Source organism: Oncorhynchus kisutch, linkage group LG7 (genome assembly GCF_002021735.2).
Source record: "Oncorhynchus kisutch isolate 150728-3 linkage group LG7, Okis_V2, whole genome shotgun sequence".
NCBI lineage: Eukaryota > Metazoa > Chordata > Actinopteri > Salmoniformes > Salmonidae > Oncorhynchus > Oncorhynchus kisutch.
The window spans coordinates 7,712,232-7,729,296 of NC_034180.2; the positions used below are offsets into that span (position 1 = coordinate 7,712,232).

General features: G+C 41.7%; 1 protein-coding gene across 3 annotated transcripts in view; it reads right to left on the reverse strand.

The window, feature by feature from the left end:
- Positions 1-979: 979 nt before the first annotated feature.
- Positions 980-17,065, reverse strand: part of LOC109894114 (zinc finger and SCAN domain-containing protein 21-like) — a 58,242-nt gene continuing 42,156 nt past the window's right edge. Inside the window, exons 4-8 of one of the 3 annotated variants that reach the window (XM_031828109.1) lie at positions 15,289-15,453; positions 14,838-14,949; positions 14,547-14,665; positions 2,808-2,919; positions 984-2,536 (exon numbers count right to left, since the gene is read on the reverse strand). In XM_031828109.1, the coding sequence (XP_031683969.1) occupies positions 1,536-2,536; positions 2,808-2,919; positions 14,547-14,665; positions 14,838-14,949; positions 15,289-15,453 (1,509 nt within the window). In that variant the 3' untranslated portion in view covers positions 984-1,535. Of the gene's footprint in view, positions 2,537-2,807; positions 2,920-14,546; positions 14,666-14,837; positions 14,950-15,288; positions 15,454-17,065 lie in introns of all 3 variants that reach the window. The other 2 variants (XM_020487342.2, XM_031828110.1) reach the window with 2 other exon arrangements.

The window sequence follows — 17,065 nt, forward strand, 5'->3', positions numbered from 1 at the left end:
AATGTTACATAGGCACAAAAAGTTTATTTCGCTCAAATTTTGTGCAAAAATTTGTTTACATCCCTGTTAGTGAACATTTCTCCTTTGCCATGGCATATCAAGAACCTTGTGCATGGGACAATAAAAGGCATCTCACACAACACAATGCCACCAATGTCTCAAGTTTTACAGGGAGCTTGCAATTGGCATGCTGACTGCAGGAATGTCCACCAGAACTGCCAGAGAATTGACTGTTCGTTTCTCTACCAAAAACCTGCCTACGTTGTTTTTAAAGAGTTTGGCAATACGTCCAACTACCCTCAAAACCCGCAGACCACGTGTAAACACACGAGCCCAGGCCCTCCACATCCGGCTACTTCACCTGCGGGATGGTCTGAGACCAGCCACCTGGACAGCTGATTAAACTGTGGGTTTGCACAACTGAAGAATTTCTGCACAAAACGTCTCAGGGAAGCTCATCTGCATGCTCGTCATCCTCACCAGGGTCTTGACCTGACTGCAGTTCGGCCTCTTAACCGACTTCAGTGGGCAAATGCTCACCTTCGATTGGCCACTGGCACCCAGGAGAAGTGTGCTCTTCATGGATAAATTCTGGTTTCAACTGTACCGGGCAGATGGTGTGGGCGAGCGGATAGCTGATGTCAACATTGTGAACAGTCTCCAATTAGGGTGTAATCAGCCAACAATGTCTCTGGATTTTCTCTCAGCAGTTTTAGTATGTGATGCGGTTTATAATGATCAGAGTTTGTTTCTGCTATAGTAGATCAAATGGAATATGCCAAGCTCCTGCTACTGTTGCCATTGTTATTTTTAGAATTTGAGTATTGATGCATGTCAGTGGAGGCTGGCGGGAGGAGGTATAGGAGGACCGACTCATTGTAATGGCTGGAATGGAATAAAAGGAATGGAGTCTAACATGATTTCCATATGTTTGATACCGTTCCATATATTCCATTCAGGCCATTACAATGAGCCTGTCCTTCTGTAGCTCCTCCCACCAGCCTCCACTGACATGCATGTAACGGTTTTAAATAATGCACTATTTATAATGAAAATATAATGCTATTAGTTGTGTAATTAACACTGTACACACCAATTACATTGTCCAGAACAATCCTACCTCTCCTTTGTGTGTGTTTTTGTTTGTTGGTTGACTTTCCAATGTCTTGTACTGTCTTTCCTTTAGAAATCCTCCAAATCAATTCCTTTTTTCTGTTGGTTTTATCCTCTATTTCTCCTCCTTCTTCTCTTGTCCTGATGCCCTAGTCCCTCAACCTTGCCCTTGTTGCCAGATGATCAAGATGACTTAGTAGACTATCTAGTCTTTAGAGCCAGGTTGATCATTCTCTCAAAAACAAACAATCTTCTCAAAGGAAAAACATCTACTAACATCTCCAGATGTGGAGAACACAGCACTGTAATTGAAACAACCAAACTGTTCACTAAATACAAAATAATTTAACAAAAAGAATAAAATTTTACAAGAAGGTCTCCCTAACTGCTGCTGCTCAGTTAGATTATGATGTCACTATACTCTATACATGGGCCGTGTGCATTTTCTGCTGGTGTATCCTGAGGCAGCTCCTCTCTGAGAACCTCTTCCCGCACTGCGTACAGGCAAACGTACTCTCTCCTGTGTGGACCTTCAGGTGCATCTTCAGCCGCTGCTGGCGGGAGAACCTCTTCTCACACTGGGTACAGCTGTATGGTTTCTCCCCGGTGTGGACCTTTTGGTGCCTCTTCAGGTTGAATGAGTGTGAAAAACTGGCCCGGCACAGGTGGCAGCTGAAAGGTTTCTCCCCTGTGTGCATCCTCTGGTGCCTCTTCAGACTGGATGAGTGTGAAAAACTGGCCTGGCAAAGGTGGCAGCTGAATGGTTTCTCTCCTGTGTGTATCCTCTTGTGGATCTCCACCTGTTTGGGGAAACTGAAGGCTTTCCCACAAAATGAACACGGGTAGTGCTTCTCTTTGCCACCATATCTACTGATAGCAATACTACTACTGTCATTTGTCAATGGGCTTGTGTAGCCATTTAGTGTTGAGGCACTGGCATTGTCTGAGGTTTGGTTTAACATTAGGAGAGTGTGAGGAGGACGAAGGCCAGGGAGAGTCTGTGTTGTCGCAGGGTCCATGTTCCAGTTGATAGACCCTATAGAAGGCAGGCTGAAGGCAGCACCTTTTAGGGGGTTAACCTGAGGCACCATCAGTCTCTCTGAATCACAACTATAGGAGCAGGACGGAGCGTCGCTAGCCGAGTCTGTGTCTGTTCTCTCCAGCCGCATACGGACACCTCCCCGACCCTGCAGACCAAATCTACACCTCGCCCTGGTCTCAGCCAGTCTGTTGTCATAGAGACTAAGTTTGGATGTTGCATTGCTTTCGGCTGTCTGTATCTGATTATGGTTAACAGTGTTGTTCCCTAGCCCAGAGATGAGGACACTGTCCCATCCAATGACCTCCGCTTGGCCATTGGCTGCACACGTCTGGGAATCCAAGATGGCCGCCCATTCTCCTCTGTTATCCTCCAGCCAACCACCTGCAGGAAGAGGTTAGAATTTTTTTTGTCAATAACCTGGTCAAGTTAATTTATTATGTCTGCGTTTGTATGCAAACATAAGTTGTACTGATTTCATTTTATGAATGAAGAAGAACAAAACAATTGTCAGGTGCATTACTGTATGTAGACTATATGCATTGTTTTATGTCAGATAGTGAGACGATCCCTCCAGCACTGGTGAGGGATGAGCCTTGCATAGAAGCGATGCTACCTGTTGGAAGACAATGTGCTATATGCATTTCTCCCTTACCTTGCTCCCCCATTTTTTGTCCACTCTGCAGATCAATGCTCTCTGGTTCATCTTCTACTGTCTTTTCTTTTACCAGCAGCAGATCAGGCTTCCCATCCTCCATGTCTACTGACTGTAAGAGATACAGAGTGAGAGGATGTTGGATCAAGAAATCTGATATGAGCACCCTGCTATAGAGCATCTTCTGATTGGACAGTGAAGGAAGGCTATGAGTACTATGCAAACATGTTTGCTGATTTGATACTATGCAGAGATGTTAGTTTGCTTTGATTAGATAAGATGAGGTCTTATCTGCACTATCTGCTATAGATTCTAAGTAATCTTTAGGCGCTGACAATCTGGATCCATATGTACTCAAGTGTGCGGCATCTATTATTGCTGGTGTAGTGACGCACATTTTTTATCAAACATTTGTCGTAGGAAAGATTCCTAAATCTTGGAAAACAGCTTTTGTTTTACCACTCCTCAAGGGAGGTGATGGTAGTGAATCGGATAATTATCGGCCCATCTCTAAGCTCTCCTGTTTGGCAAAAATTCTAGAGTCACTGATGAATAGGCAACTACAATCTTTTTAAACTGTTAACAATACTCTTTCTAGTAATCAATCTGGCTTCAGACCTAAACACATTACTATTACGGCCACTGTACGTGTTGTAAATGAAATTACTAATGCCCTAGATAATAGAAAGTACTGTGCCGCCTTGTTCATAGATTTATCTAAAGCTTTTGGCACTGTAGACCATGCAATACTTTTGGGTAAGCTGTCGTCAATAGGACTGGGCCTGGATGTCTGTCGTTGGTTTCATGACTATCTAAAGGATAGAAGTCAGGCTGTTAGAGTCGATGGCATCCAGTCAGAGCCATTGGAGTTGGTTAAAGGGGTCCCACAAGGTTCTAAACTTGATCAATTACTGTTCACTCTCTACATAAACCATATCGGTGATGAGATAAGAAAGTGTCAAATTCCTTTATATGCTGATGACACTGTCATGTACTCTATCACTTCAACGGCTGACCAAGCATTATCACTATTGGAGACAGATTTGAAGATATTACAAGGGTCTTTTATACAGCTGAAACTTGTTTTAAATGCAAAGAAAACACATTTTATGATTTTTAATAGGTTCAAAAAGTTGGCTGAAAATACACTTGCACTTACGAGCTTAGATGGTTCTCGAATTAATCAGGTCTCTGCATGTAAATACTTAGGGATATGGTTGGATGATAAACTGTCTTTTAAAATGCATATTGACGAACTTTGCAAACGGCTCAAAATCAAGCTAGACTTCCTCTATAGAAACAGGACATGTTTGTCCTCTACAAATAGAAGACAAATTCTGCAAGCTACTTTTATGTCTGTTATAGATTATGGGGATATTATTTACATGCATGCTACGGCATCAACACTTAAATCTGGATTCTACTTATAATTGTGCACTTAGGTTTATTACGGGTGCTAGCTACAGAACTAACCACTGTGTTTATATCATAATGTCGGTTGGACTTCGCTGTCCGTGAGACGAACAACATGCTATCGTGTTTGTCTATAAAGCACTTCTGAATAAGCTACCTTCTTATTTATCATCACTCATCAATATTAGAATTAGAATTCCTAAAACCAGGTCTCAAGCATGGATTACACTTGAGGCCCATGCAATTTCCACAGAGTTGGGTATGGCTGCCTTTTCCTGTTACGCTCCTTGCCTATGGAATAGCCTGCAGACTAAACTTAAAACTTGAGACTCTTGTCCCCTTGTTGCTCATTTTAAATATTTATTGGAGCATTTTTATTTTTGTATTGCTTGTAACTGTTTCGGGGAATGCAAGTTCTTGTGCTGTTAGTAGAATAACCTGTGTAAATGAAATCTATTGCTGTATTTTTTATTTTTTTGTGATGGTTTTGTTTGTCTTGTGTAGTTTTTTAATCATTGTACCTAAACTGTATGTGTAAACATGTATATGCAGGGCCCACGTGTAAAATAGACCTTGGTCTCAGTCTGTGTTCCTTGTTGAAATAAAGGTATAATAATTACTTGACAGTCTTTAATGGTTTGATTATTCAAAGCCATGGTCCCACACTTGATAACCCCTTACATTTGTTGAAATTGCCCTATATGGATAGGGCCAAATTGAAATGTTTCTAACAGAAGAACTGTACAAAGCATATGATTTACCATGGTAGCAATTGAAAGAAAACACTTTGGAGATTATAAGACCAAACGTAAGGACATAACAGTTCACCTGACACAAAATTGAATCCAAAAATGACACTGTTGATTTTATGTGCATTTTACATTTACTGTACTTTTCACAGCATTTGTCAATAACTAAATCTGAAAATACTCTGGATACATTCAGTAACATAATACAAATATTCATTGAAACGTTGGAGTAGATGCAAGATAAGAAAAAACTATTAAAAGGGTTTGAGTGAGAAGTCTAACTGGTGTCTCTCCAAGTGGCCACACACCTCTCCAAACTGCACAGTTCCTAAGTAGTTTCAATGCATTTTTATTACGCAAAGAAAAAGCCTTCAACTACAATACATGGCCAAAAGTATGTAGACACCCCTTCAAATGAGTGGATTTGGCTATTTCAACCACACCCGTTGCAGGTGTATAAAATCAAGCACGCAGCCATGCAATCTCCATACACAAACATTGGCAGTAGATTGGCATTACTGAAGAGCTCAGTGACGTTCAACATGGCACCATCGTAGTATGCCACCTTTTACAACAAGCAAGTTAGTCAAATTTCTGCCCTGCTAGAGCTTCCCCGGTCAACTGTAAGTGCTGTTTGTGTTATTTACTTATAAAAACAAATTTGAGGGAGTAGATCAGCTTTAATATTGCAGATCGATTCTAGCTTCCATAAATGTAATTGTCCGCATGATTTCCAATCGCCTATATATATTTGTTGAAATATATATATCCAGTTGGGAGAACAACTGCCGATACACTGCCGATTTTGCAGCTTTTCCTACTTACAAAGCATGTAGAGGTCTGTAATTTTTTTTATCATAGGTACACTTCAACTGTGAGAGACGGAATCTAAAACAAAAATCCAGAAAATCACATTGTATGATTTTTAAGTAATTACTAGGATTATCATTTGTTTTTGAACAGGACAATGACCCAACATACCTCCAGGCGGTGTAAGGGCTATTTGACCTCAACCGAATTGAGATGGTTAGGGATGAGTTGGACTGCAGAGTGAAGGAAAAGCAGCCAACAGGTGCTCAGCATATGTGGGAACTCCTTCAAGACTGTTGGAAAAGCATTCCAGGTGAAGCTTGTTGAGAGAATGCCAAGAGTGTGCAAAGCTGTCATCAAGGCAAAGCATGGCTACTTTGAACAATCTAAAATCTAAAAGATTTTTCGGTTACTACATGATTCCATACAGTTGAAGTCGGAAGTTAACATACATTTAGGTTGGAGTCATTAAAACTTGTTTTTCAACCACTCCACAAATGTCTTGTTAACAAACTAAAGTTTTGGCAAGATGGTTAGGACATCTACTTTGTGCATGACAAGTAATTTTTCCAACAATTGTTTACAGACAGATTTTTTCACTTATAATTCACTGTATCACAATTCCAGTGGGTCAGAAGTTTACATACTAAGTTGACTGTGCCTTTAAACAGCTGGGAAAATTCCAGAAATGTATGTCATGGCTTTAAAAGCTTCTGATAGGCTAATTGACATCATTGGAGTCAATTGGATTTGTACCTGTGGATGTATTTCAAGGCCTCCCTTCAAACTCAGTGCCTCTTTGCTTGACATCATGGGAAAATCAAAATAAATCAGCCAAGACCTCGGAAAAATAATTGTAGACCTCCACAAGTCTGGTTCATCATTGGGAGCAATTTCCAAACGCCTGAAGGTACCACGCTCATCTGTACAAACAATAGTACGCAAGTATAAACACCATGGGATCACGCAGCCGTCATACCGCTCATGAAGGCGTTTTGTCTCCTAGAGATGGACGTACTTTGGAGTCCTATATCGACATAACCTGAAAGGCCGCTCAGCAAGGAAGAAGCCACTGCTCCAAAACCGCCATAAAAAAGCCAGACTACGGTTTGCAACTGCACATGGGGACAAAGATCGTACTTTTTGGAGAAATGTTCTCTGGTCTGATGAATTAAAAATAGAACTGTTTGGCCATAATGACCATCGTTATGTTTGGAGGAAAAGGGGGAGGCTTGAAAGCCGAAGAACACCATCCCAAACGTGAAGCACGGGGGTGGCAGCATCATGTTGTGGGGGTGCTTTGCTGCAGGAGGGACTGGTGCACTTCACAAAATAGATGGCATCATGAGGAAGTAAAATTATGTGGATATATTGAAGCAACATCTCAAGACATCAGTCAGGAAGTTAAAGCTTGGTCGCAAATGGGTCTTCTAAAGGGACAATGACCCCAAGCACACTTCCAAAGTTGTGGCAAAATGGCTTAAGGACATCAAAGTCAAGGTATTGGAGTGGCCATCACAAAGCCCTGACCTCAATCCTATAGAAAATGTGTGGCCAGAACTGAAAAAGAGTGTGCGAGAAAGGTCTACAAACCTGACTCAGTTACGCCAGCTCTGTCAGGAGGAATGGGCCAACATTCACCCAATTTATTGTGGGAAGCTTGTGGAAGGCTACCCCAAACATTTGACCCAAGTGAAACAATTTAAAGGCAATGCTACCAAATACAAATTGAGTGTATGTAAACTTCTGACCCACTGGGAATGTGATGAAATAAATAAAAGCTGAAATTAATCATTCTCTCTACTATTATTCTGACATTTCACATTCTTAAAATAAAGTGATGATCGTAACTGACATAAGACAGGGAATTTTTACTAGGATTAAATGTCAGGAATTGTGAAAAACGGAGTTTATGTGTATTTGTCTCGGTGTATGTAAACTTCCGACTTCAACGGTTTGTGTTAATTCATAGTTTTGATGTCATCACTCTTATTCTACAAATGTAGAAAGTAGTAAAAATAAAGAAAAATCCTTGAATGAGTAGGTGTGTTCAATCGTTTGACTGGTACTATCCATACAGTGCACTCAGAAAGTCATCAGACCCCCACACAATACACCGTAATGACAACAGGCTTCAGACATTTTGCTATGAGACTCAAAATTGACGTCAGGTGAATCTGCTCTTTTTTCAAATGTCTTTTTACTATTGTTTTATTTCTTTACTTACCACCCCCACACACACACCTTTTTTTCGCACCATTGGTTAGAGCCTGTAAGTAAGCATTTCACTGTAAGGTCTACACCTGTTGTATTCGGTGCACATGACAAATAAACTTTGATTTGATCCTATTTCCAATGATCATCCTTGAGATGTTGTGATAAATTCATTTGATTGGACATGATTTTGAAAGGCACACACACCTTTCTACATAAGGTCCCACATTTGGTAGTGTATGGCAGAGCAAAAACCAAGTCATGAGGTCGAAGGAATTGTCCTTAGAGCTCAGAGACTGGATTGTGTCGAGGCACAGACCCGGGGAAGGGTACCAACATTTTTTCTGCAGCTTTGAAGGTCCCCAAAAACACAGTGGCCTCCATCATTCGTAAATGGAAGAAGTTTGGAACCACCAAGACTTTTCCTAGAGCTGGCCGCCCGGCCAAACTGAGCAATCGGGGGAGAAGGGCCTTGGTCAGGGAGGTGACCAAGAACTCCGATTGGCTCCAGAGTTCCTCTGTGGAGATGGGAGAACCTTCCAGAAGGACAACCATCTCTGCAGCACTCTACCATAAAGGCCTGATTGGTGGAGTGGCCAGACAGAAGCCACTCCTCAGTAAAAGGCACAAGACAGCCTGCTTGGAGTTTGCCAAAAGGCACATAAAGGTCTCAGACGATGAGAAGCAAGATTCTCTAGTCTGATGAAGCCAAGATTGAACTCTTTGGGCTGAATGCCAAGCATCATGTCTGGAGGAAACCTGGCACCATCCCTTCCGTGAAGCATGTTGGTGGCAGCATCATGCTGTGGGGATGTTTTTCAGCGGCAGGGACTGGGAGACGAGTCAGGATCAAGGGAAAGATGAACGGAGCAAAGTACAGAGAGATCCTTGATGAAAAACTGCTCTAGAGCGCACAGGACCTCAGACTGGGGTGAATGTTCACCTTCCAACAGGACAACAAATGAAATAAAATGTTAGTTGTCACATGCACCGAATACAACAGGTGTAGACTTTACAGTTAAATGCTTACCTCCAAGCCCTTAACCAACAACGCTTGGTTGTTAAAAAGTCAAAAATAGAAAGTATTTTTTTTATTTTTATCACTGTAACATAATTCAACAGCAGCAGTAAAATAACAATAGCGAGGCTGTATACAGGAGGTACCGGTACAGAGTCATTGTGTCGAGGTATTTGAAGAAATATATACAGTGCCTTGCAAAAGTATTCATCCCCCTTGGAATTTTTTACATTTTGTTGCATTACAACCTGTAATTTAAATAGATTTTTGGGGAATTCATATAATGTACATACACAAAATAGTCCAAATTGATGAAGTGAAATGAAAAAAATAACTTGTTTAAAAAAATGCAAGAAAATTTTAAAAATGGAAAAGTGGTGCGTGCATATGTATTCACCCCCTTTGCAATGAAGCTCCTAAATAAGATCTGGTGCAACCAATTACCTTCAGAAGTCACATAATTAGTTAAATAAAGTCCACCTGTGAGCAATCTCAGTGTCACATGATCTGTCACATGTTCTCAGTATATATACACCTGTTCTAAAAGGCCCCAGAGTCTGCAACACCACTAAGCAAGGGGCACAACCAAGCAAGCGACACCATGAAGACCAAGGAGCTCTCCAAACAGGTCAGGGACAAAGTTGTGGAGAAGTACAGATCAGGGTTGGTTATAAAAAATGTCAGAAACTTTGAACATCCCACGAAGCACCATTAAATCCATTATAAAAAATAGAAAGAATATGGCACCACAACAAACCTGCCAAGAGAGGGCCGCCCACCAAAACTCACGGACCAGGCAAGGAAGGCTTTAATCAGAGAGGCAACAAAGAGACCAAAGATAACCCTGAAGGAGCTGCAAAGCTCCACAGTGGAGATTGGTGTATCTATATAGGACCACTTTAAGCTGTATACTCCACAGAGCTGGGCTTTACGGAAGAGTGGCCAGAAAAAATCCCTTGCTTAAAGAAAAAAAATAAGCAAACATGTTTGGCGTTCGCCAAAAGGCATGTGGGAGACTCCCCAAACATATGGAAGAAGGTACTCTGGTCAGATGAGACTAAAATTTAGCATTTTGGCCATCAAGGAAAAACCTATGTCCGGCGCAAATCCAACACCTCATCACCCTGAGAACACCATCCCGACAGTGAAGCATGGTGGTGGCAGCATCATGCTGTGGGGATGTTTTGCCATTGGCAGGTACTGGGGAAACTGGTCAGAATTGAAGGAATGGTGGATGGCGCTAAATACAGGGAAATTCTTGAGGGAAACCTGTTTGTCTTCCAACGATTTGAGACTGGGACGGAGGTTCACCTTCCAGCAGGACAATGAACCTAAGCATGCTGCTAAAGCAACACTCGAGTGGTTTAAGTGGAAACATTTAAAAGTCTTGGAATGGCCTAGTCAAAGCCCAGACCTCAATTCACTTGAGAACCTGTGGTATGACTTAAAGAATGCTGTGCACCAGCAGAACCCATCCAACTTGAAAGAGCTGGAGCAGTTTTGCCTTGAAGAATGGGCAAAAATCCCAGTGGCTAGATGTGCCAAGCTTATAGAGACATGCCCAAAGAGACTTGCAGCTATAATTTCTGCAAAAAGTGGCTCTACAAAGTATTGACTTTGGAGGGGGGTGTATAGTTATGCAAGCTCAAGTTCTGTTTTTTTGTCTTATTTCTTGTTTCACCATAAAAAAATATTTTGCATCTTCAAAGTAGGTAGGCATGTTGTGTAAATCAAATTATACAATCCCCCCAAAAATCTATTTTAATTCCAGGTTGTAAGGCAACAAAATAGGAAAAATGCCAAGGGGGGGAATACTGTCGCAAGCCACTGTACACTATCGTTCAAAAGTTTGGGGTCACATAGAAATGTCCTTGTTTTTGAAAGAAAAGTTAATTTTTTGGTCGTTGAAATAACATAACTTTGATAAAAAATACAGTGTAGACATTGTTAATATTGTAAATGACTATTGTATCTGGAAACGGTTGATTTTTTAAATGGAATATCTACATAGGCATACAGAGGCCCATTATCAGCAACCATCACTACTGTGTTCCAATGGCACGTTGTGTTAGCTAATCCAAGTTTATCATTTTATATATACACATATTGTCACGACTTTGGCCGAAGTCGGCTCCTCTCCTTGTTCGGGCAGCGTTCAGCGATCGACGTCACCAGCTTTCTAGCCATTGCCGCTCCCTTTTTCATCTATCCATTTCTTTTGTCTTGTTCTATACACACCTGGTTTTCATTCCCCAATCAAGCTACATGTATTTAGTCCTCTGTTCCCCATCATGTCTTCGTGAGTAATTGTTCTTTGTTTATGGTGTATGTTCACCTGCAATACTTTTATAGTTTATGTTCCGTGTTTTTGGGCACTTATGTCATTTTTTTGTGCCTATTGTTGAACGGAATAAAAGTGCGCATGTTTACTCTACTCTGCTCTCCTGCACCTTACTTCGCCTCCTTTACACTGCCATAACACATATAAAATACATATATAAATAAACAACTTACATTTTTATTTTACTCTATTATTTTCTACTAACCCTACCACCCCTCCCTTTATTGGCGTAAACTAATGAACAACAACCTTTTAGTTTCTACTTCCATCTTATAAATCCAAAAATGTGCAAGAGATACTGTTGCATGTAGGTCTAAATTATTTATGGATTGTTCATTTACATTATTTTAAGAACTCCAAAGACTCCACAGCAATTGCATGTGGTGCAAGAAACACTGAATTGCTGTTTTTTTCTATCATCAAGACACCTGCTAGTAACTTTAAGCTGGTTAAGACGTCTCCTAAATACTGTATCTGTCAACTAGGCATGGCTCTTATCACTAAAGAGGCTTCACGCATAGCTTTTTATTTTTACCCATCAGAGTAAAATTGATCTATTCTCAGCACTTATGACAAATATTCTACTCGGAGACACTTTGTGAATACAGACCCTGATGTATACAAAAGTGTCTCAATGGAAGTCTTAGAATGAAAAGTCCCATTTTGTGTTTATTAAACATAAACAAGTTTTAAATACACAAGAAAACCACACATACACATCTCAACAACAAAAAAACGTAATGAACTTGAGAAATTGAACTTGAGAAATGTTCTCATTAACCCTTTACACTTGTGGACATTTGTCTATATGGAAAGGGTCATATTGAAATGTTTCCAACAGAAGAAATATGTAAATGTATATGCATTACCATGGTAGCAGTTGAAAGAGAACACTTTGGTCTGATCATTTCCCCATGATCTCCTAAAGGTGAGGACACAACAGTTCACCTGACAAGACTCAAACCAAACATGACACTTCATTTTACTGGACTTTGCCACATTTGTTGATTACGAAATCTGAAAATACTCTGGATACATTCAGTAACATGATCATAATATTGGAAAAATGGGGGTAGGTGCAACATAAGACCAACAAATGACAAGGGTTTAAGTGAGGACTAACTGGTGACTCCAAGTGGACACACACCTCTCCAAACCGTGCAGTTCCTACATAATAATGATCTTTTATGATTCAAGGAAAGAGCCTTCAAATATAAGGCGCTTTTTGAGCTCCCCTAGCTTCGATGTTGAGGAACTGAAGCAAGCACACTTCTATTTATATATATATATATATTTTAAATACACAGCCCTCTGTTCCCACCATAACACAATTACTATCGTTGTTTAAGAAACGCAAACATTTTCCGTTATAAATCTCAATCTGGGTCAGGTGGGCATCATTTTAAATCTTATTCTTTTCCCAACACGATCTTAGTGTATTCTTCTTTTTGGGGTAGGCACAAAACTACCTCCATACTTCCATTCATTGTTTTAATCAGCACCGGTTACCTACTGACAAGTCCTGTGACACTTATGGGGGTCGTAGAGCAAAACGGAGAACATCATGTTCGGGAGCCCCTCATCTTTCCATAATAGAGGGGTCATATTAGTTTGCAGGCAAAACCGTTCTGATGCTACAGACGTTTTTGTGAGAAGTGTCGTGGAATGATTGTAAACAAAAAGAGAGACATTTTAGATTTCTTAAACAATCAAACTGTATTATTTCATTCCTGCAGTAATGGAGCTTGTCAACAAAAATGTGCACTTCACGTTTCACATTTGATAACCTGTGTCATTTGCAGTATCAACATTTGTCATGTTTGATGTACAGTGACAAGGATGACATATGTCATACCCTGGGTTGTCCTGAACAGAATGAGCATGTTTGTCGTATTGTGAGGAAAATTTGAAGTGGAACACGCACTTGAATGCACTTATGACTCCATTCTACGCGCACCAAAACGCCGATCTGTTTGTCTAAAGTGCCTTGTCAAAGCCGAACACTGTAAGATCGTATTTTAGAACTTAGCTAGTCATGTTGGAAATATAATAAGCTTTCAAATGATGCCCACCGGAACCAGATTGAAATGTATAATGGCATTGCTTAAATGCCTTATATGTCACGCATTGTCTAGATGCAATATTCTACCCAGAAATATTCAACACTAAAATATGTTACTCTTGGTACTCCAAATGCATCTGTAGAGATTTCCTGCTGACTACAATTAAGATGAATTGTCTTTAATGCAGGGTTTGATCTAAAAGTCAGAAGCTATCGAGTGGAGTGGTTACTTTCTTTGTTATAGAGTGGAATGGTTTTTCAGCTGGTGTATCCTGAGGTAGCTCTTCTCTGAGTACCTCTTCCTACAGTGCGTAGGAGGCCTCTATCCCGTTTGGACCTTCAGGTGCATCTTCAGCTGGTTCTGGCAGGATAACTTCTTTTCACACTGGGGGCAGCTGTAGGATTACTCCCTTGTGTGGACCCTCTGGTGCCTCTTCAGGTGACCAGCCTGGGCGAAGCGCATGTGACACTGGGTACAGCTGAAGGGTTTCACCCCTGTGTGGACCCTCTGGTGCCTATTCAGGTTGGAGGAGTGGGAGAAACTAGCCTGGCAAAGGTGGCAGCTGAATGGTTTCTCCCCCGTGTGCATTCTCTGGTGGATCTCCACCTGTTTGGGGAAACTGAAGGCTTTCCCACAGAATGAACACGGGAAGCGCTTCTCTTTTCCACCGGATCTGCTGATAGCGTTACTACCACTACTACTGTCATTTGTCAATGGGCTTGTGTAGCCATTTAGTGTTGATGCCCTGGCATTGTCTGTCTGGTTTAACATTAGGAAAGTGTGAGGAGGATGAAGGCCAGTGAGTGTCTGTGTTGTTGCAGGGTCCATGTTCCAGTTGATAGATCCTATTGAAGGATGGCTGAAGGCAGCACTTGTTCGGGAGTTAACCTGAGGTGCCATCAGTCTCTCTGAATCACAACTATAGGAGCAGTCTGTGTCTGTTCTCTTCCGCCGCATACTGACACCTCCCCGTCCCTGCAGACCAAATCTATGCTTCGCCCCAGTCTCAGCCAGTCTGTTGTCATGGAGATTAAGTTTGGTTGTTGTTTTGTGTTCGACTGTCTGTTTCTGGTTGTGGTTAACAGTGTTGTTCCCCAGCCCAGAGTTGAAGACGCTGTCCCATCCACTGACCTCCACAATGTTGCTTCTGGTCCTGGCCTGCTCGGTGATGTCGTCCCCTGGGCCCTTGGCTGCACCAGTCTGAGAATCCAAGATGGCCACCCAGTCTCTGTTAGCCTCCAGCAAACCACCTGCAGGAAGCGGTTACAAAATACTTTACAAACATGGCAGAGAACTCTACATATGGAGTTTTTGTTTGACAATCACCTGGTCAAGTTCATACATTATAATTTGTTTAAAACAATAGCCAGGTGCACTTGAAGATCTATTACTGTATGTGGGCTATATGTCTTTCTCCCTTACCTTGCTCCCCCATCTTTAGTCCACTTAGCAGATCAATGCTCTCTGGTCCATCATCTATTGTCTCCTCTTTGACCAGCAGCAGATCAGGCTTCCCATCCTCCATGTCTACTGACTGTAAGAGATACAGAGTGAGAGGATGTTGGATCAAGAAATCTGATATGAGCACCCTGCTATGGAGCATCTTCTGATTGCTATGAGTACGATGCACACATGTTAGTTGAATTGATTACTTGACACTAATGGTTTGATAATTCAAAGGCATGGTCCCACACTTCACACAAAATTAATCAAGATCTGGGCCAGTATCCACAAAGAGTCTCACAGTAAAAGTGCTGATCAAGGATCAGCTCCCCACCTACATAGTCTCATTCATTATGATCAGCTCTGAGACACTTTGTGGATACGGGCCCTGAACTAATACCATTCAGACAGTAGTTCACAGTAGGCTCACCTCAGTGAGACTGTGTGTGGTCCTGTGCTGCTCAGCTGGTTCCTCTGTGGGTTCAGGAGGAGGTGTAGTCTGGTTGTCCTCCATGACCATGGTCCCCTCAGGGTTCTCCAGACCCTCTTCACACCCCTCCTCCTTCACCAGCAGCACCTCTGGACCCTCCTCCTCCTGGAAGTGACAGGTGATACAGATTACACAGACATACACTCCCTCAGGTACGTACACATGCACAGATAATAACTTTCAACACGAGTGTTTATCAATCCCAGCTATATTTGAGTCCTATACTGTAGTTACAGAATGACTTCATTGTTGTTAAACCCATCATGGTGGACATAAATATGTTGTGGGTAAAAACAAGTCAGCTATCATAAGTTCTAAGTCCCCATCAGACAAACCTGACTAAAATATTTTGACGTGTACAGTAGGTGTTTGTTAGTGTGTGGGTATGTGTAGATATTTTTAGTATTTGATTATAAAGCACTTTTGTGTGTATGCAGAATAGGGTGAGATCAGATGTGATGTATACTAAAGAGAGTCTTATTAATGAAAGCCTTAGAATGAAACGTCCCATTTTGTGTTTATTAAACATAAACAATTTGTAAATACACGATATGAAAACCACACATACACGTCTCAACAAAGAATCGGCATAATTTTCGCCTTATTTAAACAGGTTGGCAACTGCGACCTGGCCAAGATAAAGCATAACAGTTTGACACATACAACAACACAGAGTTACATATGGAATAAACAAAACATACAGTCAATAATGCAGTAGAAAGGAGCAAAGGATGCAAAGGAGCAAGATAAATAAATACAGTGTGGGGATGAGGTAGTTGGATGGGCTGTTTACAGATGAGCTATGTACAGGTGCAGTGATCTGTGAGCTACTCTGATAGCTGGTGCTTAAAGCTAGTGAGGGAGATATGTGTCTCCAGCTTCAGTGATGTTTGCAGTTTGTTCCAGTCATTGGCAGCAGAGAACTGGAAGGTAAGGCGGCCAAAGGAAGAATTGGCTTTGGGGGTGACCAGTGAGATACACCTGCTGGAGAGCGTGCTACAAGTGGGTGCTGCTATGGTGACCAGTGAGCCGAGATAAGGCGGGGCTTTACCTAGCAGAGGCTTGTAGATGACCTGGAGCCAGTGGATTTGGCGGCGAGTATGAAGCGAGGGCCAGCCAACGAGAGCATACAGGTCACAGTGGTGGGTAGTATATGGGGTTTTGGTGACAAAACGGATGGCACTGTGATAGACTGCAGCCAATTTGTTGAGTAGAGTGTTGGAAGCTATTTTATAAATGACACCGTCGAAGTCGAGGATCGGTAGGATGGTCAGTTTTTCAAGGTTATGTTTGGCAGCATGAGTGAAGGATGCTTTGTTGCGAAATAGGAAGCCGATTCTAGATTTAATTTTGGATTGGAGATGTTTAATTTGAGCCTGGAAGGAGAGTTTACAGTCTAACCAGACACCTAGGTATTTGTAGTTGTCCACATATAAGTCGGAGCCGTCCAGAGTAGTGATGCTGGACGGGCGGGCAGGTGCGGGCAGTGATCGGTTGAAGAGCATGCATTTAAGAGCAGTTGGAGGCCTCGGAAGGAGAGTTGTATGGCATTGAAGCTCGTCTGGAGGTTAGTTAACACAGTGTCCAAAGAAGGGCCAGAGGTATACAGAATGGTGTCGTCTGCATAGAGGTGGATCAGAGAATCACCAGCAGCAGGAGCGACATCATTGATGTAAACAGAGAAGAGAGTCGGCCCGAAAATTTAACCCTGTGGCAC